The sequence below is a fragment of the Mustela nigripes genome, chromosome 9 (assembly GCF_022355385.1).
Source record: "Mustela nigripes isolate SB6536 chromosome 9, MUSNIG.SB6536, whole genome shotgun sequence".
In the NCBI taxonomy this organism is placed as follows: domain Eukaryota; kingdom Metazoa; phylum Chordata; class Mammalia; order Carnivora; family Mustelidae; genus Mustela; species Mustela nigripes.
In genome coordinates, this window is record NC_081565.1 from 31,109,108 (window position 1) to 31,136,145 (window position 27,038).

A 27,038-nucleotide genomic window follows, 5' to 3' on the forward strand; every position below is an offset into this window, starting at 1 on the left:
TGATACAGAATATATAATATAAAGACTTTTAGACCTAAAAATCTTCAAACATTATTCGAATTTAGCAAAACATAAGCAAAATTTTCATATCAAAGTGCTAAACAGTACTGCCTTAAAAGTCACTGCAAATGAATCATAAAATAACTGCATGGGAAGTAACATTTATTGTACAAATGGTTAATAAAAAGACACATTATAAATATATATATATATGTAACCTGCTATATTTATATATATATTTGTTTATTTAATTTCTAATTGGTGTATCCAAGTCACTGTGAACACCCCATTTAAGTACTCTGTAACTCAGCTTCCAGGAGCTGGTGGTCTTGCAGTAAATACAGGCAAAGCTATTACAATAGAACGTGCATACAAATGTTTATACAAATAAGGACACTATGCAACAAATTATCTCATAGTAATATGGCATCGACAGTATAAACATACAAAAGGGAGTACGAACACGGAATGTTGAAACGCAGCCCACTAATCCTGTCTAGTAGTCACATTCATACTATTATTTTTTAAAATAAGACTCGCTTGCTCTCCAAAATTGTCTTTGTAATCAACAACAGAAATTAAATTATATAGATTTAAAAAATCTTGTTACCTCTGGTGTTTACCCTGTATGATCAGTTCCTACTTCTTTGCATGTTCTTATTTAGGGATCATACGCTTGAGACTCACTGAAAGCTCCTGGGGCTTGTGAATGAACGTGTCGGTCAGCTGCTATTAACTGAAGCAAGTTTAGGGAACTCTGTCTGGATTGACAGAACGCAGCTGAGATGGCTGTATGCATTCTATTTTGTGATCTGAGCCCCTTGCAGGACAGCTGGACAAAGATCTGGATCCATTTAAAATGACCCAAAGTCTTGGATGGACTGTACCTCAGAAGGGTTCTACAGATGGAAAAAGCCTCGCTAGGAAAATTAACATGTGTCATTTGCCAACACGACTGCCTCCTTTTTTTATCTCCATACGAAATAAAGGAGAGTTAATAAACACGACTCAGCAAGACAGCACTTTAAAAATTGCACTTGTATATGGAAACGAACAGCCGTTATCATTTTGCTATGTCTGATTTCTAGGTAATTGTCATCTTTCACCTTTTGTTAAAATAAAATAAAGGAAGAGAGAAATTAAGAAGAGAGAATTTCTGCCTCATTTGCATCACATATATACCCTTGATACAGGAAGTGTATTCTAAAGATCAACGTCAAGATACCTCCTACCCTGGCGAACAACCCTTGGCTGTTCTTGTTTTTAAATACAAAGCAACTATAATTGTATTCCCCAGAAAGTTTTAAAACAGTTGTATTATCCTTTTTTTTTTTTTTTTTCCTGCTGGGATAGCATCGTCCAAAAGTGCTTTGTTAGCAATTTCTTAGAAAACCCTCATGAACTATACCCTCCCCTCCCACAACCAACCCCAAAGCCTAAATATAAAACACAACCCCAACACAATACTCTGCAAGTTTTCTGGCTTTAGGTTGTAAGGAAAAGTGCCAGAAAGAAAAAAAAAAGTCTTTTCTACAGGAGCTGCTTCTCCTCTTAAGGAAGGACAGAAAACGGTAGGTGTCCAGACCCATTCCTCTGCTGCTTAGCAAGAAGGTGCTGGCCACTGAGGCAGCTCCCCGCTCTGGCTGCTCCTGTTCAGAAAGGCAGGGTGTCCAGGAAGAGCTTGTCGATGATGGAAGGTGGAGACACCAAGTCTTCCAGCTTCAGGTAGAAGATGCGCTGGAGGCCCAGGGTGCAGAGCTTGCGCAGTTCCACCAGCGCGCCCAGGACCTTGGGCTCGCTGGGCTCCAAGGCCTGTCCCTTACTCTGGTGGTCTTTCAAGCTGCTTGTGATCTTGTTGCATAGCTCCTCCACTCTCTTTGGTTCTTTTAACCCATGTCGTTCTGCAGAAGGAGAGAAAAGGACAAGTTGAGGAGGTGGTGACATCTTAAGATGTTTGTTGTTTTCTGTTTTTGCTTTTTTCTTTTTTTAAAAGTAGGCTCCACACTCAACATGGGGCTTGAACTCATGACCCTGAGATCAAGAGTCAGATGCTGTACCGACTGAGCCAACCAGGCAACTCATTTTTTTTTTTTTTTTTAGATTTTATTTATTTATTTGAGAAAGATAGGGAGGGATAAAGCATGAGTGGGGGTGGGGAGGGGCAGAGAGAGAGAGAGAGAGAGAGAGAGAAGATTCCCTGCTGAGCAGGGAGCCCTATGTGGGGCTCGATCCCAGGACCCTGAGATCATGACTTGAGCCGAAGGCAGATACTCAGCTGACTGAGCCAGCCAGGTGCCCCAGGCATCCCCATCTTAAGAAGCTCTGAATCTTGAATAGAGGGCCATGTCTTCTTCCACCAGTTGGGATGGCATTTTACAATCCAAGTGCCTCCCTCTTAGAGGTCACTCATAGCCTTTGGTATCAAACGGCACCAGGCTTTGAATCCCAGTCCTGCCACTTCCTCACTGTGTTCCCCTGAGTTAGCCTCTTAATTTCTGAGCCCCAGTTTCCTTACAAAATGAAGATAATAATTGTTCTTAATTTTCTGGCAGTTTCTGGGAGTACCAGCTTAGGGGAAGCACACCGTTCCTGGCACACAGTCACACTGAATGAGTGACAGAGAGGTAATTACTTTGCATACATCGTCCTACAAAAGCCTGGTCAGGAAGCAACTCTTTATCAGAGTGATAGAGAAACACATCCAGGCAAACGAATTAATGTTCCCATCTTAACAGGTGGAGGGGGAGGGGTCCTGTTAGTACCATTTGCTAATGCAAAGGCTGCCCCATGAGATCCAGCACAAAGCACATTTCTTGTGTTTTCATGCTAACCAGCACTGAGAGGAATCTGGCTTTTCTTTTCCTTGTTTGTGGCCCCCCTTGAAACAGCTATTGACCTACGCCTGGCGTCCTGTACAAAATACACGTCTTCCTGCTGTGGAGATGGCAAAGTCAACGAGAAGGGAAGAGGCCCAGAAAGAGGCGCTGCAGGCATTTTACAATGTAGCAAGACATGAACACCTGTATCTCGTGTTTTATAAAACAATACATAAAAGGATCCCCATGTTAAATATTATAATCTCCTATTTTATTTTAAGTGATTTTCTCAAAGTCCCAAAGATTTTGTCCTCCTACCCCAGAGTGATTTTGCATCTCTAATCAGAAAGGACTTACTCGCATCCAGTACCAATCACTTTGCTCTCCCTCAGCAATTAGATACCAAAGTCTCTTTCCTGAGAGAAGGGCTTGGCCCTACTTATCTCAGTCAGGATTTTTTTTATTTCTAAGTATATTTACATGTAAAACAATAACTCTTCCAAAGGGAAATCAAGCAATGGTGTCTTGTTTTTCTCAGTTATTTTTTTCAGTTGGGTATATATATATATATATATATATATATTTTATTTTTTTAAAAATTCCAGTATAATTAACATATCGCTTTATATTCGTTTCAGGTGTACAAAAGTGTTCAGCAATTCATCAATCCTACATGTTACTCAATGCTCATCAAGATAAGTATTCTCCTAAACCTCAGTTGGGGAAATTTTTGTTAGGGAAGTTATTTCCTTAAAACAGAAACAAAAAAATAGTCAATTAGTAAAATGAAGCAAGATCCAGGCATTTCTTCTCTTGCCCTAAATCAAAGCAGGCCGAGGGACCCGGAGATCTGCACTGTTCCCCAGGCTGGCTTGTTGTGTAGGAGCTGGGTGAGTCCCTCCCTCTTTAGGGCTTGTTTTAAAAGAAGGAGGTCAGGGGCGCCTGGGTGGCTCAGTGGGTTAAGCCACTGCCTTCGGCTCGGGTCATGATCCCAGGGTCCTGGGATCGAGTCCCGCATCGGGCTCTCTGCTCGGCAGGGAGCCTGCTTCCTCCTCTCTCTCTCTGCCTGCCTCTCTGCCTACTTGTGATCCCTCTCTGTCAAATAAATATATAAATTCTAAAAAAAAAAAAAAAAAAAAAAAAAAAAAAAAAAAAAAAGAAGGAGGTCAGACTTAATGACCTCTAAGGTCCCTTCTGGCTCTGATGTGTCATATTTACATTAAACTACAACCATGAAAACTGCCAGCATCTCGGTTGGATTATAACTTGCAGGCGTCTCATCTCCGTGCACCACAATATAGAGCAAAGGGCACTGGACTTGCAGCCAGACAGAGCTGGGCTTCAGGTCTGGTTCTGTTACTTACTAGCCATGTGACCTCATTTCTTTAAGGCTCAATGTCCTTCTAGCAAAATGGGGATTACAGGGAGGTAGACATACAAGTCTTTATTGTATTCTTCATTTCCTTCTGTGTGTCTTTTTTTAAGATTTTATTTTATTTTTTAAGAGAAAGAGAGAGTGTGCACGTGCATATGTACGTGGGTGTGTTAGAGCAGGGGAAGGGAGCTTGGTGGGGGTTGCAGAGGGGAGAGAGAGAGAGAGAATATTGAGCAGGCTCTATGCCCAGCACTGAGTCTGACGTGAGGCTCAATCTCACAACCTTGAGATCACAACCTGGGCTGAAATCAAGAGATGGACACTTAACTGGCTAAGCCACCCAGGCACCCCAAGATTTTATTTTTTAAGTCATCTGTAGACCCAATGTAGGGCTCAAATTCACAACCCTGAGATCAAGAGTTGCATGTTCTATGGACTGAGCCAGCCAGGGCCCCCCTTTTCTGTGTGTCCTAAATATTGCACAATAAATTGAAAGAAAAATATGATTATAATAAAATCTACTTCCATGGATTATTGTCAGGCTTAATTAAGATGATGTTACCTGAAGACCTTCTGCCAGCTGCAGTGTGCTACACACGTGGTATGGTCAGCACCCACAATGGTGCCTGCCGCCTGGCAAATGGTTGGCAACCGTGGGGTCAGTCAAAAGGCAGTAAAGTTCCCTACTTCCCAAGCTTTGCAGGGCACAAGTCTGCTTTTCCCAGAAAACTGTGAGCTAATCAGCCCAGGTGCAAACCTGTCCTCTCCGTTTATCTTTACTGCATACATAGCCCCTTTGTTTAGTCTCAAAAGATGTACCCAGGACTGACCTTCAAGAGAAATTCTGCCTGCAACGGTGTTCTTCTTAAAGTTTTCCCCACCACCCCCACCCCGCCCCTGGCCCCATCACAGCAAAAAAGCAGACTGCAAGTTTGGCAGTAACTTCAAGAGCTGTAAAATGTTCATAGCCTCTGACCAAGTAATGCCGCTCTTGGGAATTTATCTGAAGGAAAAATTCAGCAGAAGACCCAAACTGTATGCATGAACACATTTGGGGGTAGCAGTATCTGTTAAAAAAAAAAATCTGGGAAAAAGTTAAGGGGTAGAAGAATAGGGATACTGCTAAATGGCATATGCACATAATGGAAGATTCTGTAAACATCAGAAAGGACACATGGGAAGGCTGTGAAGCAACATGGAAAACTATAAAGTATCCCATTAAAGAAAGAACAGAATATAAAATGGTATCTAAGATGTGATGACACCTATGCAAATTTTATTTCTGCATATAGAAAAGGGTGAAAGGAAACAGAAAAGTGAGAATATTTCTGAGCTTCTCATTTAGCTCTTTTCCTTTCTTTTAAAATTTCCAAGTTAGCAGTGTTTGTCTATTAAACTGCTAGCCTAGAATGATCTGGGATTTGGTCTCTCTCCCAGCTGTAACATGATCAAACAGTCATCTTGCTGATAGTAAATTCTATTAATACCAAGCTATATCGAATTAGGTTCACAACCCAGGGAGAGATGCTTTTCCCAGAATAAAATACCAATCCATTGATTTCAACTTTGCCTTCCTTCCAGTGCCCCATGTCTTGCGTTATATTCAAGATCCCATATTTGTCTTCAGGCAAAGAAATGGAGCACAGTGCTGACTGGATTTGGGGAGGGGGTTGATTATGGAACCTAATAACTAGACTTTCTCACGGCCAAACTCACAGAAGGTGCCTCAGAGTTCTCCCTGCTCTCCAACCAGTTGTGACTGCTCAATAACTATGGCAACCATTATTTATTCAGCGAATTCAAGTGGAGATCGATACCTCCCTGCCAGCTGGATCAACCCTAGGCCTGAAATTCCTTGAGGAATTCAGAGACACTCCTGTTAGAAGCCGAAGGCACCTTCTTTGTTGCTTTGAACAGCTACTGGATTTGTGGTTTCTTTACCTTTTCAAAAGGGCTGAGATAAAATTCAGTCTCCATGCAAACTACTGCCAGCAGCCAGCAAGATTTCCAAGTCACCAGAGAGTCCCTGAGTGGCAGGGACCTTCCTAGTAATCTGCAATTCCTGAAAACCCCAATCACTGATGTTTTCGTGTAAGGGACCTCCTTTCTCTTTGGTGCCTGCTAAATATGGCTGCAGTGCTGACAGACAGAGACTTCAACAAACCTGGGGAAATCAGACATTTGGATTTCCCCCTTCCTAGAGAATCACACACAGATTTTACTGTAAGATCTTCGTCCACCATTAAACAAGAACACAAGCTCTTTGGCATTTCTTGCTCTTTGACCTACATCACACTACATCATACTATAAATATTTTTGCATTTTAACTCAGCTCTCTCTATCCAAAACTTAAAGACTCATCTTATAGAAACGGCTAAGTAATGGATTTATGTGTCACAATCATAGTACATATGAGCCGGAAAGGATTTGAGTCATTTAGTTCACACTCCCACCCAAGACAAAAATCCCTGTGGAGATGTCACAAAGTGCCCAGCACCAGCTAGTGCTTAGGGGTCGCCTGGGTGGCTCAGTTGGTTAAGCAACTGCCTTGGGCTCAGCTCATGATCCCGGAATCCGGGGATCGAGTCCAGCATCGGGCTCCCAGCTCCACGGGGAGTCTGCTTCTCCCTCTGACCTTCTCCCTTCTCATGTTCTCTCTCACTGTCTCTCTCTCTTAAATTAAAAAAAAAAAATCTTAAAAAAAATTAACAATGTACTTGGTAGCACTTTATGTTCTGCTCTTTTACTTAGATTATTTTATCACACCCTCTCAACATCCTTGTGAATTGGACAGGACAAAGATGATCTTTATTTAATAGATAAGAAGGCTCAGGCTCAGAGAGTTAAGTGACTTGCCCATAGTCAAATTTAGCTAATGGCTAATTTCTTTTGCTCCAAGTCCAGACATGTTTCTTTTATACCAGGATGCCTTGAACATATGAGAATGTTTTTCATCATGAGATGAATTCAGCCCCTATAACTCCTATAGCCCCTTCCTACTTTCTGTGTACCTAATTATATAAGTGGTTAATTACTTCTTTGAACAAATATGTACTGAGTGCCTATTCTGTGCCTAGCATTGTTATAGTCATAGTCATTGGGGGTAGAGCAGTGAACAAAACAGACAGATAACAGATCCTATCCCTGCCCTGTGTGGTGTTAGTATCTAAAGAAACTGTTGAATTCCTATGCAATTTTAGCTATAAGGGCAGAGGGAGGTGGGAGAAGGAGAGAGGAGGGAGGGAGGGGGAGAGGGAAGGAATAGAAGAGAGAAAAGAGGGAGAGAGAGGGAGAGATTGAGGGAAATAATAGAGCTATTAATGCCCATGCTCATGGTTTCCCCTTTTTCCCTAGTTAAGATCTACTTATCCTGTAGATTGCAAATCAAGTATTTCTTCAAGGGGACCTTCCTTTTTGCTCTAGTTTAGATCATGTTCTCCTACAGTGTTCTATTTTTTTTCCCTCTGAAGGATATAAAAGGGCGAAATCAGATATCGCCCTGTAATAAAATTATTAGCAAGTATTCTCTATGTCTAAAAACTCAACTGTCTAAAAACTCAACTGTCTGACTCTCGTCCGCCTCCTCCATTAAGTGTAAGCTCCATGGGGGTATGGGCTGTGTTTGCCCACTCTTATACATGCAGCACTACTATGTATATACATACTACAAAGGAGACACCAATAACTATCTGTTCAATGAATATATATATGGAGGAACAATGACCTGTAAAATACGATGAACTGATACTAAACATGTGGGTTGCTCAGAATAAATAGACAAGTTGGGAGTTAATGAGCAGGGCACAACGGTAAAGAACTTCACAAACTCTAAAACCTACCCCATTGGAAGCTTTGGAGCCAGATTTCCCAGAGGGAGAACCTGGCTCTGCCACTTATGAGCCTGGCTACTTTGGGTCTGTTTCCACATTTGTAAAATAGGGCTGATAAGGATAGCTACCCCTTGAGTTGTAGTGAGACTTAAATGAATTAACACATGTGAAGTGTCTGGGACAATGGCAGCATAGAGTTAAGTACTTAAAAATTATTAGCAAGTATCCTCTATGTCTAAGAACTCAACTCATTAACATCCTCTTCAAATCAGCTACTTCTCTGAGTTTACCTATGAAGGATTTCGCGGACCTCCCCACTGCTCTCATAACCATGTCTAATGACTCCTCCCCACTGACCATCATAGTTAGTTAATCCATCGCAAAAACTCTGATTATCATCTCTGTGATGTGCCTTGCATTTAGCTCCTCCTCTCAATCTCACTGCCTCTGGGCTAGGACTTCTGTAACTATGACCTACATTGTTTCCAACCAGCTCCTGGCTGGTCCCTCTGCTGCCCATCTCTGCTGTAATCCATCCCAGGTCCTTCCAAATCTACTTACTAAACGACATTAAACCAAAGAGCACATGTAAAGCCCTTGGCACACTGCCTGGCACTGGGTATTTTTAAATGGTGGTTATTATTAATTTCCTAGAATCCCAATTACCAATAGCTTTCATTGCCCCTTGCTACTCAAGTGTGGTCCCTACAGTAGCCACATCAACATCACCTGGCAGCTTGCTAGAAATGCAGAATCTTAGACCCTGTCCTGAACCAGCCTCATCAGAATGTGCAGTTTAACAAGATGCTTAGGGAGTTCATGCCCACAAACACTGGGGAAGCCTGGTCCCAGTGAGATGCCTGAGCCTGTCTGTACCCAGCGTTCGTCCAGTCTCCATAAATCGAACTCCTCAAAGCCACTTGTCCCAGTATCAAATAGTTCTATTACAAAGTTTTTCTTTATGTTTTATGTTTATGATTTTACAGTTCCCAGTTCTGTCTCTTGGGCACATACAAGAAACTAATTCTCTTCCTTCTGGCAAGCAGCAGGGAATGAGGATAGGGTAATGGTAGCCGTCAGAAGACCCAATAATGACATGCAATTCCTTCGCTTTCTGAGCAGGTCTCAGGGTACAGGCCAACTCAGAGACAACTGTCATCCAGTTCCAGCCACAAAGGAGCGCTAACACCAACCAACAAACAGGACCTTCCTGCTCCGCTCTGAGCTCCACTTCTTTCTTGGGGAAGTCATCTCACTGCTACTTCTCACTGCATACATAACATCCTTTACTGGAGGCCAGTCCCCAGAGACACCGAGCCCGTGCTCATGAGGAAGCCACAAGCTGGTCAGCAGTCTATGCTTAGGCTATAATACTGCTTTCCAGTCTGTCTGTCTTTGGGTTATTAGAGTATATGTCTGTCTCCCCAAGGAAACCACAAACTCTTTGAGGATGAGGGATTGTGTGTCTGGTGCATAGCAGATGCTCAATAAATATTACTGAATTAATCTGAATTGAAATATGGTAGTCCTCAGGAATTCAGACTATTTTCTAATAACAAAGTGGTAGGTTAAAAATAATTAATTTTCCTAATATGGGACGCTTTCTGCAATTTACAATGAACCCATTCATTTGACCAATGTTTGCTATGTGCCAGACACTTAAATATCAAGGTAATTATAAAGATGAATAAGACTCTCCCTGTCCTTCAAGAAACCCACAGTCTAGTTACAGAAGAAGAGACACAAATAAATTACTTAATATAATGTGTATGTGCAATTGTAAGGATACAGGAAATTGTTATGGATTCTCAGGAGAATAGCCAGCTCTTCCCAGAGGTAAGAAAATAGAATTTAACATAATAATAATAAAGATTGGTCTAATATTTTTTCTCTTCGAAGTACACATTAGCTCATTTAATCTTTATAGGAAACCTACGAGTAGAAGCAAGTATGCCTGTGAAAAATAAGAAAACTGAGATTCAGAGAGTATAAAGAAAAAAGAGAGAGAGAAAGAGGGGAGTGTGTGTAAGAAACTAGCCCAAGACTGCACAGCTAGGAATTAGCAGTGAAGACTTGAACTCAGACCTCCAATTTCTAAATTCCAAGACAATCCCCACCCTTTTTAAAAAAAAATGATATTGCCAAAGTTTTACACTTCATTTTCTTTGCAATGCCTCTGATGGCTATACATGATATAAAAACAGGGTAACCAGGTAACCATGTAGAATGAGCGGGGTAGAGGGTATGGCAAGATCAGCCACCTGCCTGGTCCTTCTGTCACTGTTCATTGCTTTCTGTCCCTGCTTCAACCTCTCTCCCTGCTCTCCAATCTTAGAATTCATGTTCTAATAAGACCAAGAAAAAGACTCTAGGCATAAGAGAAAGGAGTTCTGTTCTCACTTGACAGAAGATCGGAGCGGGCAAAGAAAGCCATGGAGAACATTCTTTTAGTGTAATGATGCCAAATGACATTTGGGCACTCAAGATTCCCTCCCCACCATCTGGTCTAAAATGGCCTTTCCGATCTTGTTTCCCTTTTTACTGCATAGGAAAGACATTTTACTCGGATGCTCGATCGTCATAAGATAAATATCATATCGAATCAATCTTTTCCCTGAAAATCCTTTAAATTCCCCCAAAGTGTGGCTTTCACCACCAGAAGCAGAGACCCCAGGACCCATTGTGGACATGATGTCTTCTGTCTCATGCTCACCACAGGATCGACACTCTTCAAGTATGATAGCCTGCACTCTTTTGGTTCTTCTTTCTAACCAGATTAGATGTGGGTTTGGGTTTCAACACAGGTGTAACGCAACACCGCTTACTTGTTTCTCCCCAAAGGTGCTGAAGCCTTTGTGATGCTATTTTCTTGATCTGGAATGTCCTTCCTCTGCATCTTCTCGTGGCTACACCCTACCTCCTTGGGAAGCCATACATGACCAGTGCCTCCACCTTTCTCTGCCCAAAAAAAGTGAACAGTAATCTGGACTTCCCCTGCACCAAATCTATTTCTTTTAAGGACCTGGACACTAACTGTCACACATTAAGTTCATTGCATCCCTAATCACACATGACTTTCTAGAAGGTTCTACCCTTTCTAATAGTAGAATTGATGCATGGCTTATCTTTGCATCCTGAGAGACTGACACCAGCCCTGGCATATGGTAGGCCCTTGATATTTAGTTAATGAATGGATACTTATAAAATAGTAATTCCACACTAACTTGCTGTTTGGGGGGGGGGGTCTTCTTATGTATGAAACATAATGAACTGTTGCCAGACTTCATCTCACCAGGATCCCATCAGAAGCAAAGCATTTCTGTTGCTCCCATGTCAGGGATGGGGAACAGGTGAAAGAAAACAGTTAGGGCAGATAAACTGGTGACTTAAAAAACATTTGATAACCACAACTGTGAGGCATGGGAGTGATCTGAAACAAACCATTTCCTGCCCCACCTCACCACCAAGTTTTTCACAAGGAGGCCTAGAGACAGGTGGAAGAGGCAGATAAAAAGAAGTAGAAAACAAAAGCTACGACATGTGTGCTAACTTTTAATACTGCCCAGGTTCTTAATAATTTCCCTGGAAAAGAGATTGGCTAAACTTCTAACAGCCTGTTTCCTTTTCATGATTCTTCCCTGTGGTTTAGGAGCAGATAATTTGGGGATGAGTTTTCTGATGCCAGGAGCCCAGCTGATCAGAGCCCCACCATCACCTGGGACCATCAACGGAGCTTATTCCAAAGTCAGGATTTCCTGGGAGGCCACAGTCCATTGGAAACGAAGATCTGGAACAACGCACACTGATGCTTTCCGGACGTCCCCTTTCCTGCCCTTTCCTGATGCTTTCATACATTTCAAACCCCCTCCCAACCAGCAAATCACAAAGCACTGCAATGTGTGGAAAAGAGAGAAGAGGAGCTTATTTTTCCTGTGGGCATTTCCCACAGCACCTAGGATAGCTCTGCACAGGCTGCCAAGATCAAGGGTAGGGACCAGGACTACCCCGGGAAGGACGGGGCCCCCCATGCCTGAGTGCCGGGCGAGTGCAGCTTCATTTCCTCAATACTTGTGTCCTCCTTGGAGCCTCTCAAGCAGCCGAGGAGAAGTTCACCAAACGTAACGCCTCCTAAAGCCACCATCAGCTTCCTCATGGCACCGAGTTCGATTTTGGACTCCCTAGGGTTTTCAAGGGGAAGGGGCAGGCATAGGCCAACCTTGAGGGGATCCCTGTCACCGTCATTCCAGGATGGAATACAGGTGGAATGAGCGCCTAGTCCGAATCCAGTCTGGCTACATCACAAACCTTTTTCCCGAAATCCTTACTGCTATCTCCTAGAATAGGGGCTGTTATCCCCATTTTACAGATTGCAGTCTGGAGAAATGAAATGCATTACTGAATAGCACATGCTTATTGAATACAGGGCCCCAGATTACAGTGTGGGGGTGCCGGATTCCATAGTCCATGCTGCTTCTGCTATACCAAGCTCCCTGAGCAAACCTCCCCACAGAGGGCAGTGGGCCGGGAAGCTGTAACCGTAGGGCACACAACAGGCTGGAGGCAGAGACGGGACCCACAGCACCATCTCCTAATTTCTTCCCTGTGTTCTCTGCTCTGAGCTGCCCAGTATCTCCAGGAGGGGACAGTCTAGCACTCACATGTCCCAGGCTCATCGGCATCTATTAATTTCTACTTAATGAGGAAAACAAATACACAAAGATGTAAACCTCAGTAGCTCTCCTCTAACCCCACAGCTCCTATACCCGGACTGGCCCTTTCCCTCTTGCTGGTGCTCAAAACCAGCTGTCGGGGTAGCTCTGTCTAAAATGCAAGCCTGGCTCTGATGCTCCCCAGGTCAACACTTTCCATGGATCCCCACTACTCCCTGAATGACCTCGGACCTCCTCACTGATGTACAAAAGGCTCTTCGTGCCTCGCCCCATACTTCCCTGCCAGGCCCGGCTCCCTTTCCAGCACTCTATCTTTTTTGCTCATTTCCTTCTTAAAACTTATGACAAATTAGAGAAATTTAATGGGTTTAGCAAATTTTTATGTATCCCCAGAATTCTCAGTCCTTCCATTTTAGCCTGGAGATACCCTGTGCTTTTATCAAGGACCATTCACGTTTGTAACATGTTACCTCTTTAGAGAAGCACACCACCTTTGATGACTCGGCACTTTGTACCCATGCCCACAGCCTGCCCTGGCACAGCACCCTGTCTCCCATGCATTCGTGTGCACATTCTAGCTCCTCCAGGGATGCGTGCCTTCATCTCTGAAAACCCACCAACGTGAGCAGAGGGCCAAAATCAGTGAACACTTGTTGACTCACTCGCTGGACTCAACACTCATTTCCATAGGGATGTGGCAACGTGTTGGTTTTAGTTGCCGCAAGCCAAGGCTGGTTCTAAGTGGCAGTCATTTCCCCAATTTTCTGGATGTGTGTGTGTGACCGCCAATGCCGGAATCCACCATTAACGTAGGGAAGGAGAGGAAGGGGGACACAGTCACCTCGGTGAGCAGGGTGGCACTTACCTGTGATCATGCTCAGTGCTGACAGGCATGCTAAGGCTTGGATATCAAGGTTCAGGCTCTGCAAACTTAAGGAAAAGTCTTTAATGGAGTCGAGCCACTCCCCAAATCCACGAAGGCACTGAAGTCGATGCAGGACAAGTCCATTGCAGAACACAAACTTATCTTCAGCAGTGTTTGACCTACAAGACAAAGTTGTGGGGGTGGGTGGGAGATGGAGACACATCAAACATGCGCTCAGTCGGTCCAACATCAGAACACAAAGGCACCTAAACAGCCATGAGGCAGCATTCAGAAGCCCCCGGCATGGTGCTGTGCAACCTTCCCAGATATTCTCGATGGACAAGACTGTACTCCTGGGATCAACCTCCACTGCCACTTGTCTGCGTGAACTTTCTGGGTGAAGGGCAGCCCTGGGTAGCAGGCGGTGGAGCCCCTGCTTTGTTATTACTCGAATCAGGTGCTGTCCCCCGAGGGATGGGACAGGGAGGAGAAGGCACTCGGGGAGGATGGACGTGAAGCCCCAGGCGCCGCCTCTCTCTGTAGTGAACGTGAGGCTGTTCCCTTCAGGGCTCCTTGGCCAGGACTTCTCCCTTTTATTCTTAAATGTCAAAAACCGATAAGACCTGAGCCTAGACACTACAATTCCACTGTGCAGACTCTAAGAACACCAAGTCCTTGCAATTGCCAGAAGTCAATCCCAGAAATTAAAAGTGACCCAAAGTCCCAAGTAATTGTTGTTGGAAGTCTCCTTCTGTCTTTTTAACAGTGGGGCTGCGGAGGGCTGTTTCTAAATTGGTCTGATAGTTTATATTATGCCCATCACTATGCTCTGGAACACCTAGACGTCACCACTTAGCCATGGACCTGGGGGCAGGCCTTTCATCTCTCCCTTTCCTTATCTATAAAAAAGGAAATTCTGATTACTACCTCCTGCCATTGTTGTGAGAACTCAATAAGGTATTTGAAAGCCCACGCACAGGGCCTGGTACCGAAGAGGAGCTCAATGAGTATTAGGTGTAATAAATTCTGACTTCTCTATGGTCCTTACTTGAATCTTATTTTTCCTTTAATTTTCCAGTCTCTTGCTACATATTTCTCTTTCAGCCTATTACATTAACAAGTTAATATCTCTTGATTTGGGCTTCTTGGATGAGTAGCTTTATTCATTCATTCCCTTAGCAATTATGTCCTTAGCCCCAGGTATATGCCATTCCTGGAGCCAGGCACTGGAAAAAATTTGGTGAATAGTACATACATGGCACCTGCCGGCAAGCAACTTATCCCTTACTTAATCCGTTGCTGCCTGCCCAACAGAGGACGGTCCTGTTGCTGGCTTGCCTTCTGTGGACATGAGATTGGCTATCATTATGCTAATGACTGACCCTCCTAAATGGAACTCCACCTCTGTCTCTCCTGCCCCAGAGGCATGCAAAAGACAGAAGGATTCAGTCTCAGAGTTTAAAACACGGACCTCAGGCCACTGGCATCAGAATCACTGGAGCATGAGTTAAAAATGCAGATTTCTGGACTTCTTCCAAAGTAGCTCCAAACCAAAAGAGCTGAGAATGAGGCCTGGGAATCTGCACTTTGCACAAGAGTTTCTGGTAACACTTAGATATGAAAAGCTTAGAGAGAAGCTCAGATCCCAGGTTCCAGCTTTTTCGAAAATCACCCCCTCTTTGTCTTTGGTGTCACTGAGTAGGATAGGTTGGACCAAGTCTTTTGATCCAAAAGCTATTCTCTTGGAGTAAACATGTGGGGTTGAGAAGCTGTGGGAACTCTTTAGAGCCCCATCTGGTGTACTCAAACAGCCCCTTGTTAAATAGAAACCCATGAGGTAAATGCAAAGCTCAAAACAAATTACTGACTGCCAGGAAATGCCTTATGCACCATGAGAGAATCTTCCTAGAATCATAGAATGTTGGAACTGCCATGGGCTTCAGAGATCAACAGATCTGACCTCCTCATAGCACAAAGCAAAGTGAGTATCAGGGGAGGCCAGGGACCGGCTCAGGGTCCTAGAGCAAGTCCATTTTGGAACTGAGACTAGAACCCAGGAGTCCTGGCTCCCAGGCAAGTGCTCTCACCCACAGCCTAGTTTCATTCATGCCTGACCATCTTTCCTATTTCCTTCCTGAGCAAACTTTACCGACGACTCCGTTAGAAACCCAGCAGGTTTCCAACTTCTCCAAAGCAAGGGGAGAACTTAAAAATAAAATAAAATCATAGTAATTACCTGATGGAAAGTCTGAGAACAAACAGCTCCAAAAAGGCTGATTCTATAAGTAACGTCTGATCTTCTTTGGGGAGATCAGTAAATCCGGGGATCTTTTCTGCCCAGCTTCTGGACACATCGATGGAGGCTGTCAGGAGGTTGTAGAACTGTTGCACGTGCTCGGCATCCGTGCCTGCCGCAGCCTGTTCAGCCGGACAGTACTAGAAGGCAAACCGCAGAGAGCTGCGTTAGCGCAGGTCCATTGGGGCGGCAGCAACATTCGCAAATTAGCTTTTCCAAGACAGTCACAGCCTAAAACCTCATTTTTAGGTCCCATGGTTGTAAAACATTTTTTTCTTTTTTTTGTATTTAGTCTCATCTGATTCTCACAATGTAAACAGAGCAAATTATGTTACCTCTTTTTTGTTGTTGTTGTTTTTAAGATTTTTATTTATTCATTTCACAGAGAGAGACACAGTGAGAGAGGGAACACAAGCAGGGGTAGTGTGAGCGGGAGAAGCAGGCTTCCTGCTAAGCAGGGAGCCGGATGCGGAGCTCGATCCCAGGACCCTGGGATCATGGCCTGAGCCGAAGGCAGACGCTTAAGACTGAGCCACCCAGGCAGTGGGTTAAGCCGCTGCCTTCGGCTCAGGTCATGATCTCAGGGTCCTGGGATCGAGTCCCGCATCAGGCTCTCTGCTCAGCAGGGAGCCTGCTTCCTTCTCTCTCTCTCTGCCTGCCTCTCAGTGTACTTGTAATTTCTCTCTGTCAAATAAATAAATAAAATCTTTAAAAAAAAAAAAAAAAAGACTGAGCCACCCAGGCACCCACATTGTGTTATATCTTAACAGACAAAAGAAACCTGGTGACATCCATTAGTGCAGTGGTTTTCCATCCTGATGTAAGACTGAAATCATGTTCTACAAAACACCTTGTCTAGCTCATCTGCATGGAGATTTGAATTTAACAGGTCTGGGTGGGGACTGGTCATCAGGAATTTCAAAGGCCCCCCAGGTGATTCCAAAGAGCTGTTAAGGAGAATCATTACCCCTGAGGTCTGTGTCCAACAGGCCTCCAGGGTCTACTGATTCCACCAAAGCATAGCTGTCTCTGGGATGCTGATTCAGTCACAGTTCTCAAAGTGTAGTCCCTGGGCCAGCAGCACCAGCAACACCTGGGACTGTGCCGGAAAGGAACATCTTGGGTCCCAACCCAGACCTATAGAAGCAGAAACTCTGAGACTAGGAGAGACTGTTTTATGGAGACCTCCAGCTGATTCTCATGCACACTGGATTCCAGGAACCACAGAATTAACCAATAGGAGAAGAGAATGATTTTTGCTTGTTGCAGGTGGATTTCTTTAAGATAAAACAAACCAGGCCAGAGGAGGGGGGTGTCTCCTTAGCAGGGCCCAAGCAGTCATGTGCTATCAGACTCAGGACTTATGGCTACTTAAATTCATGAAAAACGAAATAAAAACCCCAGTTTCTCAGTTGCGTTGGCCGTATTTCTAGTGCTCTAAAGCCATATGTCACGTGGAATATTTTGATCACTGCAGAATATTCTACAGGACGGCACTGATCTAAAGGATCCCAGGAGAAGAAAGGTACAAGTAGGAATACAGTCCTTGTCCAGCTTTTGGATATCCTGGTAGACTCAGGGTTTTGTTTGAGTCACTGGAGGAAAATGTCTTTGCTGCTCTGGGCAGGAAGATTGATAGAGGAAGATAGTAATCAAGGGTCAAACAACAACAGAAGCACAACAGATCGGCAGAAATACTCATGGAAGTACGCACATCATTTTCTTCGCCCTCATGCAGCCTTATGTATGTTTGTGTCCTTTGTCTTAGTTCCTGCGGGGTATGGATTTTAATCCGTATTTTACAGGTGAGAAAAATGAGGCTCAGGGGCACTCAGGGAGGTGAAGACTTTCCCAAGGTACACAACCAATAGTGGTCCAGCCAAGACTTAAACATGGCACCGTGACTCCCCCTTCTACACTCCCTGGCTGTTAATATGTCTGATGTTCCTAGCTGGTAGCCTGTGGGATAGTTTTAAATAGCGTTTTTGCTTTGCTCTCATCGGAGGTGTCTGCGTGTGTATTTGGTCCCATGTTTTGTCAACAGCACAGTGACCGCACATAACTGACCCCCAATAAGTTGTTGAATATTGCTCAGTGAAAAAACAGTCAGGGGAGTGCTTCGGTTTGTCACAATGCCCTAACCTGGCTGCCGGAGGAACAGCCAAGAAGCGCCAGGAGCTGACTAAGGAAACACTTAGGAGGAAATGAGGTACTTGCCTTAACTGGGTCTCTCTCTCTTTTTCCCCTTTGTGCTTCCCCAAGAGGCATCATGAAATACCAAAAGACACCATCAGACAAGGGGCCCAGATGCTTTAATCCTAGATTTGTCTAAGCCCCTAATTTGTGAAAGAATGTAGCTCTGCCTGTAGTTACCTGGGATAAATTACTTCACTTTTCTGAGCCTCGGTTTTCTCCTCTGTAAAGTGGGGATTAGAGCAGAACCCCCATTAGAAAGCTGATAGTACTACATGTGAAACTCCCGCGTGCTATCTGGAGTAGAGAAAAGAATTTTGGACCAGGCAGTAGGTCATGGGGTCCTCCTCCAGGCTCCGGCATTGACTTGCTCTGCAGCCCTAGCCAAGTTACTTAACTTCTCTGGAGAAGGAAGTGACCGGGCTACTTGATTTTTAAGATATCTTCTGGCTCTCTGCATTCAGCTGTCTGCTATTGATTTCTAGTTTAGTTACATTGCGGTTTGATGGCACACGTCGTCTGTTTTCATTCTTTTAAATTTGTTAGGGTGCATTTTTATGGCCCAGACTATCAACTATCCTGGCGAATGTTCCATGTGATGGCTCTTGAATTTGATGATTCTAAATGTTGTTAATCATACCAGCTATGGTGTTACTGCCTAGAATTTGGCACTGATTTAGCATTATTTTGTCTTAAAATAGTGTGTTAAATGGAGAGGAAAAAGACCAAAGGTTGTAAACTTGTCCCTGGGAATAGGACCTAATAGCGAACTCCTGCACTGACCTCCCTGAAACCATGGCTCACAACTCAGTAATCTCTCTGCTCAGAATCCTCTGGAGTGCTTAGCTTCCATCCAGCATTCTCTGCAGGCCTCATCCCTGCTGGGCTCACATTTCATGCGTCCTGCACACAGGGAGGTGCAGACCCTGCCTACTGTGTTTGTGCAATTGTCTCCGATGGAGTTCAGCAAGGAGAAAAGCCAGCAGGCCTGGCACGCCGGACTCCAGCCAGACCCTCTGGGTTTCACCTGCAGTGATTCTGGCCCACGGTCTGGAATTTGGGGGACAAACTGGATTCAGCCTGAGCCACCAGTAACTTGGGGTTGACTGGTGGGTCAGCACCCAATGCTAGAGGAAAAAACAAACCAAAGGTCCCCTTTGTTGAACGTAAGATTTAAAGGAACAGAACAAAACATTTTGGATCCTTTCTTACCTGGCCTAGAAGTTTTTTATAAAACCTTGCCAAGGAAGACTGGAATTTGCAGGTGGAAGAATCTGATCCCCATTCTCAGCTTCTGGGCTCCCTACATCACTCTGTTTCTGGGCTAGGCAATTTTGGGGTTCACCAGAGAAAATCTAGAAATGTTCATTTATTGATCATTCCCATCGAATTTAGGTCAAATTGAGAAAGACTTTAAAAAAAAATAAATCTTTTTTCCTGTTTAGGATTTTTATTTCAGCCTGTGTGAATAATCGATCCATCTAAAATTTGCTTTACCTCTGGTCAGAGACACCGTATGACATTTACTAACCATTTAGAAGAGGCTATCGCTGTCTGATGGAAGTTTCTCCGAATGACCTAGAGTGAGAATCTCAAGCTGAAGCAAGTCTCCATTCTGCATAAGACCATACTAGGGCTGGGCAGGTCAGACTTCAACAACAACCCTAAAGGCCTAAAATAAATTGTTCGAATGCGAATTAAGTGAGAGCCTCCAGGAACGCCAGCCCCGGCACAAGAGTAATGTGAGGTTTTCAGAGCAAAACGGAATCTGGTATTTGCTCCACCTCACTGCTAGTCCAGGCTGAATATGTAGAATGTCCTAAGAACCTTTATCTCCCTTCAGAATGTTACTTCCCCCTGGGTCTTTCTATTTCTTTATACATTTTAGATGTGATCATTACATGAGCCAACTGTGCAGACATATTCCTAGGTTTTTACACTTTAAAAAGTGACGCTTAAAAAAAATTGGCAACAAGTATGTCCCCCCCAACACCCGCCCCACCACCATCTTTCTTTTCTAACCCCCTTCCCTGCTAAAAAACAAAAGAAACAGAAAACCCTCTTCTCCCACTAATGGCGTCACTACAGTGATACCTTTGCTTACTTTCTCTCTCCTTCAGGCTATGTCAGCTGTAGGCAGGGGATTCTCTTCAATGTGTTCATTGCTATAGAACAGTACCTGACACCCAAGAGCCCAATCTGTAATTATTTATTATACGACTTTATATTTATTTACTTTCTGAAAATTTATATGTCTATCCCTCATTCCCTCTAGTCTCAAAAAAAAGCTGGGAAACATAAGATTAGAGGTAAAACTGGATTGTTTTTATTAAACTATACTGGTGGTTCTCAAACCTTAGTGCGGCAACGAGTCACCCAAGGCGCTTGTTAAAATGCAGATTCCTGTCTGCTTCGTCCCCCCTGTCCCAGTTCTGATTCAGTAGGTCTGGGTGTGGCCCAGGAATCTGAATTTTTAAGCAAACACCCTGGATCTTCCTGGGCACCACACTCCGGGAAATACTGAGCTCAACCGGTAGCAGAATTAGAGCAGGGCTAACCGTCAGAGGGTCCAGAAGGAGAAGCCTGGGAGGGATCATGGCGGGGCATTTAGTCCGATCTCCTCACCATTCAGACAAGGCAGCTGAGGCCCGCTGTGGCACAGGGACTGGCCTGAAATCTTGTTAACATATTTAAATGCCATTTGCTGGTGCCTGGTTTTATCCGAGCGACATCTCTCGTTTTTGGAGTCTGTTACTACCCTAAGTGACACCAATTACCGAGAAACATCCCAATTTGCTGAAGAATACTTGAAATGACCAACTAATGAGAACGTTAAGTATATTTTCTCATTAGTAATAATGCAGGCCCCAAAGCCAAACCCCATATCTATATATACTTGTATTGCTAAATTAAAAGCAACTGTGGGGCAGAGAACAGCTACATTTTGAGAAGAAACAAATCAAATGTGACATGTTTTGACTGCACTGATATACAATGATCCGAGCTCACTTTTGAAGGAGAGAAGTTTGGCCCAAAGGAGAAGTGAAGGTCCCAGAGCCAGGAACACTTCCCAGAGCGAGAAGCTCTCTTTCTGGCCTCTCACACATGCATGAATTCCCTCTGTGACTTGGAACCCAACTGTTCCACCTCTCTTTCCCACAATCAGGGAAAACCACTCACTCACGACCTTAGAGACATACACGCTGGAGCAAGGTTGGAACATACCTATTTGGCAAACATTGTCTCATTTCTCCACTTGCCCAATTCAAGGGAGAAACTGGCATTGTCAACAAATTGTCTTGGTCAAATCAACTGTCTGACCCAAATCCGACAGGGCAAATTCTTATTTAAAATGTAATAAACTATGGACACACATTAGAATGTTAACATTTGTTACCACTGAAGAGTGGGATTAGTCAGGAATAAATGAAGAGGAGAATTTCATTTTTCACTTCGTCCTCTTCTAAATGGTTTGCCTTTTTTAAAAAAACCAATGGGTATATATTACTATTATTGTAATTTTTAAAAACGTAGTAAAGCTTCATTAAAAAAAAAAAAACTAGTAAATTTTCATTACAGAGACAAGGCAGTATGGTGAAATAGGAACTTAATACCTTGAGTGATGAGATTCAGATCTAGCTCTAGCTCTGCCCCTGATCTTGGGCAAGACCCTTAGGCTCTGGAAGCTTCTATTTACTCCTCTGAAAATAAGGTGGTTGGATTAGATGATCTCAAAGTCACCTGCAGTTCTATACATTTGAATACATATCAGGAGAAGATATTATGAAAACTGAATTTCAATGAATGACATTCTTTAAAAAAATGACGGAAACAATGAATTACAGCACATAAAGCTGTGGCTTAAGTGAAATTATGTTAAGAACATATGTGATGTTGCCTAGCTCAAAGTAGGCACTCAATAAATTCATTTTGCTTCATTCATTTTATGGTAATGTTTTTTAGAGAACAAAGCAAGTTCAATCTTGTTAAAAAACAAGTTTCTTAACATATATTCACATACACATTCACATATATATCTAAAATCATATAAATATAAAATTACTTGCATTTAGAAATAATAAGGTAAACCCCACCATCATAAAATCTTAGAGTTGGAAGGAATTCAATATTCAAAATAACTTCTCTGCCTGTGAGAAATCCTGTTATGTGTTCTCCTTATTTACTTCATGTGTTGATGAGCTCATGCTTCCACAGTAACTCTTGTAGCTAAGAGAGCTCATCCTTATCTTCAGAATGAGCTGGACGCACCCCCTCCCCCCGCTGCTGCTTCTTCTAGATCTGCCCTTGGGAGCAGCAGTCCTCTTTCCACAGGGTAAAAGAGTAACCTAATCCTGCCAAACCTTCTCACTTTCTGTCTAGATATTTTCGTTTCCTCCAATCATCCCTTACAGGTTTCCATAAATGGTGTGTCTCCACGTCCCTCTTAAACTCCATTTTGGGAATGGACTTAACCCTTGAAGTGTGGTCTCACAGAACAGAGCCCATGTGTCCACTCCCAACTTGATTCTGGTCCTGCATTTCTACAACAGCAACCCAAGGTAATTCAGCATCCCTTCCTTCCATCACACATAAGTTTTGTTGGTTCATATTGAGAGTGTATGGAATAAAGTCCCAAGATCTTCTTAACAAGAACTACTGATGGGCCAAGGCTCTCCCATGTTTTGAAATTCTAAATGCTGAGCTTCACATTTATTTTTGTTAACTTTCTTCGTGATGGCTTCAGCCCATCTTGTTCCAACCTGTCGAAATCACTCTGAATGTTGATACTGACATCCATCATATTAGCGATCCCTCCCAGATTTCTGTCATCTGCAAATGTGATCAGCATGCCTTCTATGCCTTCATCCAAGTTTTTGATGAAAACTCACTGTATTTTTAAAAAGTCTTTTAATTTAATTGATTTTGGTCCAAGTTTTGATAATTTTGTAAAGCTATCTAAAAGCAGGAGAATCCAACTTATGAGGTTCAACCTGATTCCAAAACAATGCAATTAAAATAAATATGCTTTACAAAATTGAGCAAGGCACCAAAAGGTAGTATCAATGTGACCCAGACTCTGGTATGGTCAATCTGCTATTTTGGACAAAGCTAACAATTAAATTGGATAAATGTTTGTTGATGAGGATGATGACTCTAGTCTAACACACTGAATAGTGCAGAGGCAAGCAAACACACTGGATTGATTTTTCCGTGTGGAGACAGTTCCCAGCTGGGACAACTCAAAGTGCTGGGGAGGGCTTGCCACTGAATGACTAATTAGGCCATGTAGGCCAATAATTGGATAATTTAGGGCCAAAAAATCACTCTGGGGGCCCAAGTTCTCTGGACTGACCATCAGTAGTGATTTCCAATGCCTGGAACAACGTCAGACCGTCCTACAGGCTCGGCGTAGGCACTGTGGAGCAGCTTCATGAATTCAGACAAATTGCATGTGGGGAGGTCCAAAGGTGCTTCAGGGAGGAGAGGTCATTATTTCTGAATGCTTTTCTAGCACCCACTCTCGTTGAAACCAAAGACATGGTGAAGCATGGTATCTAGGAACACAGAGTTTGGGGTCCGTGGGTCCCCAGAGATTGTTGGGGTGTTTGGTCCAATATCCTTTGCTTCTAATTCTCTCTTTGACAAATGTCACCTATGTGACTTTGGGCATGTCACTCCCTTACCCTTTCCCAGTTTTCAACTCATCATCTGTGAAATAGGTGATAACGCTTACCTTAATGGTACGGCTACCTTACCCATCATGTGTAGTTCAAACATTTAACAAATGGTAAAGAAAGAAAGGTTGGTCAGGGAGATAATGTACAGGGCACTGTGCTAAAGCTTTGACAAGTATCATCTTATTGACTCTTCTTCACAGACCACCCCAGAAAGTAGATATTATTATTATCACTCCATAACACAGATGAGGCAACTGAGGCATTACAAGGTTTCATTGGTTGCTCAAGGTCATGCATCTACTAAATGACGGTGCTGGGATTTTCTTCTAGGCCTGCATGGTTCCACGGCCTAAACCCTTAACCACTGCATTATTCTGTTAGACTATTATTTGAGACTTGACTTTAGTTAAGAGATGCTACTTATAATCAGAATAAGAGTCCTCAACCTTTGGTGCTAAGGGTCTGCCATGCTTCTCATTTGAAGTCTTGTGATTAGGTGTGGAGAGGAAGCTTCACAGACTATAATGAGAGTGAGGATGAAGGAGGGAGGATCGCAGCAGGTTTACCAATCACCCCTTCATTTCTGTCAGCATTGCAGCCCAGAAGGAGGGCACACAGCACACACACACACACACACACACACACATACACTCTTTGCCAGCTCTTCCATCAGAAGTCTGAAATACTGATTAGACCTGGAGAGGGCAATCTGGTAGTCGCTGCCAAGCCAGATCAACCAACTGGAGATCCCTGGATTGGCTCTTCTCTCTCATCTGTGTGTAAACTGTGTTTCTAAGTTTTCTTGGGTTAGAGAGTGGGGGACTATCCTTGCAGTTCATGGTTCTTTAAGTGGTGAGACGAGACAATAGACTATAATGTCTAGCATGCAGAAATAACCCAATAATTGTGGTATTCTTCCTTCCTTTCCCTCTCTGGTGAGACCTTGTCTTATTAGAAGCTTGCTTTTCTGAGTCCAGTGATGTTTATACATTTGCTCAGAAAATTCCTTCTCATGGTTCTTCTCTGTGTTATACAAATTTCTGGGAATTTTCAGAGTTCAAACTGATGATATTTGACCACATCTTATGAGAAATAAAAATAGTGGTATGCTTTGGTTGACTTAAATAACAGTACTGGTACTCATTTACGGTTTTCAAAGCCATCATTCGTGTGTGACTGATGTTCCAAACATCCCTCTGGGGTTAAATATTATAATCATCTCCACTGTAGGGATGAGAAAGCCATGAGCAGGAGCCAGGTGACACTGGCAGGGAACAGCAGAGGCAGCGTTCCATCCCGATACTCCCGACACCTCACAATGTCAAGGCCAGAACTCGCTCCTCTCCATCAGTGGTCTAATCCCCTGAATAAGGAGCAGGTCAATCAGTGCTGATGCAATTGGGTAAACTGGTGAGGGATAACTTGAGGCTCACCCAGATGGTTTGATCACAATATGAAAAAAGTGTTGGTCCCTTCCTCTAAACCACGAAAGAAACCTACACACCGCAATTCACCTGTGCAGATTTTCATCGACACAACCACCAGGAATTCTGCAACAATGGTGTGACAGGTGCAGCACTGTCAGAGTCATTTGTTAAGGCATTTAGAGACCCAATAAGGCAAAAATGATTGGGCACAACAGATGCACCAGAATTGCTAAATGAAGAGAGAAATATAGGAAAGGTATGAAAACTGTTCAGTCCAGCGCCAGCTGCAAAGTCATTCAATCAACTCATGTTACTAGTATCATGAACAGAGACCGGATCATTCATTCGAAAAGCAGGACATCATAAAACTTACTCTCGAGTAATCGAGATCTCTGGGTGTTGAGTCTGTTAAAGCTCGGACAAGGGCGTTCATCATACAGATCGGAGGAGAAGGTGGAGAGGGCTGAGAAGGTTCCTGCTGTAATGGGCTCTTTGGTTTGGAAGGCAGCCGACCTCTCCTCCCTTTCAGACTGTCTGTACGGACAACTGATGCCAAGAGAAAGAAAGAAAAAAATGTCTTCAAAGATATCCATAAAGAGCCATAAATCACCAAAAAGTATCAAAACACATTACAGTAGAGCAATCCTTAACGAGACCAACCATTTAAAAGTGGCAATGAGTTTGGAATTCTATCCCCACAATGATTTAATGAGAGTTGAAACAAGCAGCATAAAAATCACTCATACTTACATCTGGAAATGAATTAGCCCTGAAAGTCTCCTTCTTAAATAGAACAGAGATGTATGTACACAAGCTCTCTATTGATTTTGAGAAATTAGAATAAGTAGTCCTCGGCTATTTTTAAATGGTAATACACACCATAAAAGTAAAATGTTGGAAAGAAAAGGCAACTAGGAAAATTCACCATCCCAACATGAGTATTAACATTTTTCTCAGTGATAGAAAAGGTATACGCAAGCTGAATAAAGATCATTATATCCGTACCTTCTTTAACCATGCCAACACTGAGACACTTCTGAAATCGACAGTACTGACATCGGTTTCGACGTCTCTTGTCTACAGGGCAGTTTTTATTTGCCAGGCAAACATATTTTGCATTTTTCTGAACCGTTCTCTGGGAAAACACAATACAGAGATAGTCAACTAATAGTTTCTGGAAAGAGGTAGGACCTGACAAGATGTATTTTAATTACAATGTGAAAAGCGACAGTGCAATTCGTATAATTAGATAAATTTAATTTCCTAACACGCTAGCCTGCAGGAAAAACAATTTTATTAGTGTTAGCTGCTGACAATGAAAATCATCTTGGATTGTTCTGAAGCAAGTCTCAGGAGACACCCAAGTCTGAATGATAAAATCATATCTGAAATTACCAGGTCAACATATCATACCTTGGAGGATTAGATTATCTCCACTTTTAATATCCCTTTGGGAACAATTTTCTACTTGTTCCACTCCCCTGATTATTGCTGACCTTATTAAAATAAAATCAAAATTATCTGGGATGTACTTTGTTGGCTATCACTATTGTAAGTCAAATATCACAGTAACTGGCTTTGTTCCCCAACAGAGATGAAATCATAAAAAGCAAAATCAGGACTTGACTAGTTAAAACATATAGGAAATATTTTTATGCAAAAAATAACTATCGCTTAATCTGTCTATATCATTTATTTTATCTTTAAGTTATTAAGATAATATATATTAAGAGAATATTTTCTTAAGAGGAGATCTAGGGTAAATTGATGATTTCTGACTTTTGAAAGTAAAATCTTAAAATTGGTTACTAAAATCCACACCAAAAAAAAAAAAAAAAACAAAACCGACCCAACAAAAAGATTTTTAAAAAAGAAAAAAAAAGGAAA

General features: G+C 42.9%; 1 protein-coding gene across 1 annotated transcript in view; it reads right to left on the bottom strand.

Annotated features, from left to right (window-relative positions):
* Positions 1–217: 217 nt before the first annotated feature.
* NR4A3 (nuclear receptor subfamily 4 group A member 3) overlaps positions 218–27,038 on the bottom strand; it is a 34,792-nt gene continuing 7,971 nt past the window's right edge. The window contains exons 4-8 of the mRNA XM_059411200.1: positions 26,157–26,286; positions 25,525–25,697; positions 15,794–15,993; positions 13,558–13,736; positions 218–1,901 (exon numbers count right to left, since the gene is read on the bottom strand). Of these exons, the coding sequence (XP_059267183.1) occupies positions 1,654–1,901; positions 13,558–13,736; positions 15,794–15,993; positions 25,525–25,697; positions 26,157–26,286 (930 nt within the window). The 3' untranslated portion in view covers positions 218–1,653. The remainder of the gene's footprint in view (positions 1,902–13,557; positions 13,737–15,793; positions 15,994–25,524; positions 25,698–26,156; positions 26,287–27,038) is intronic.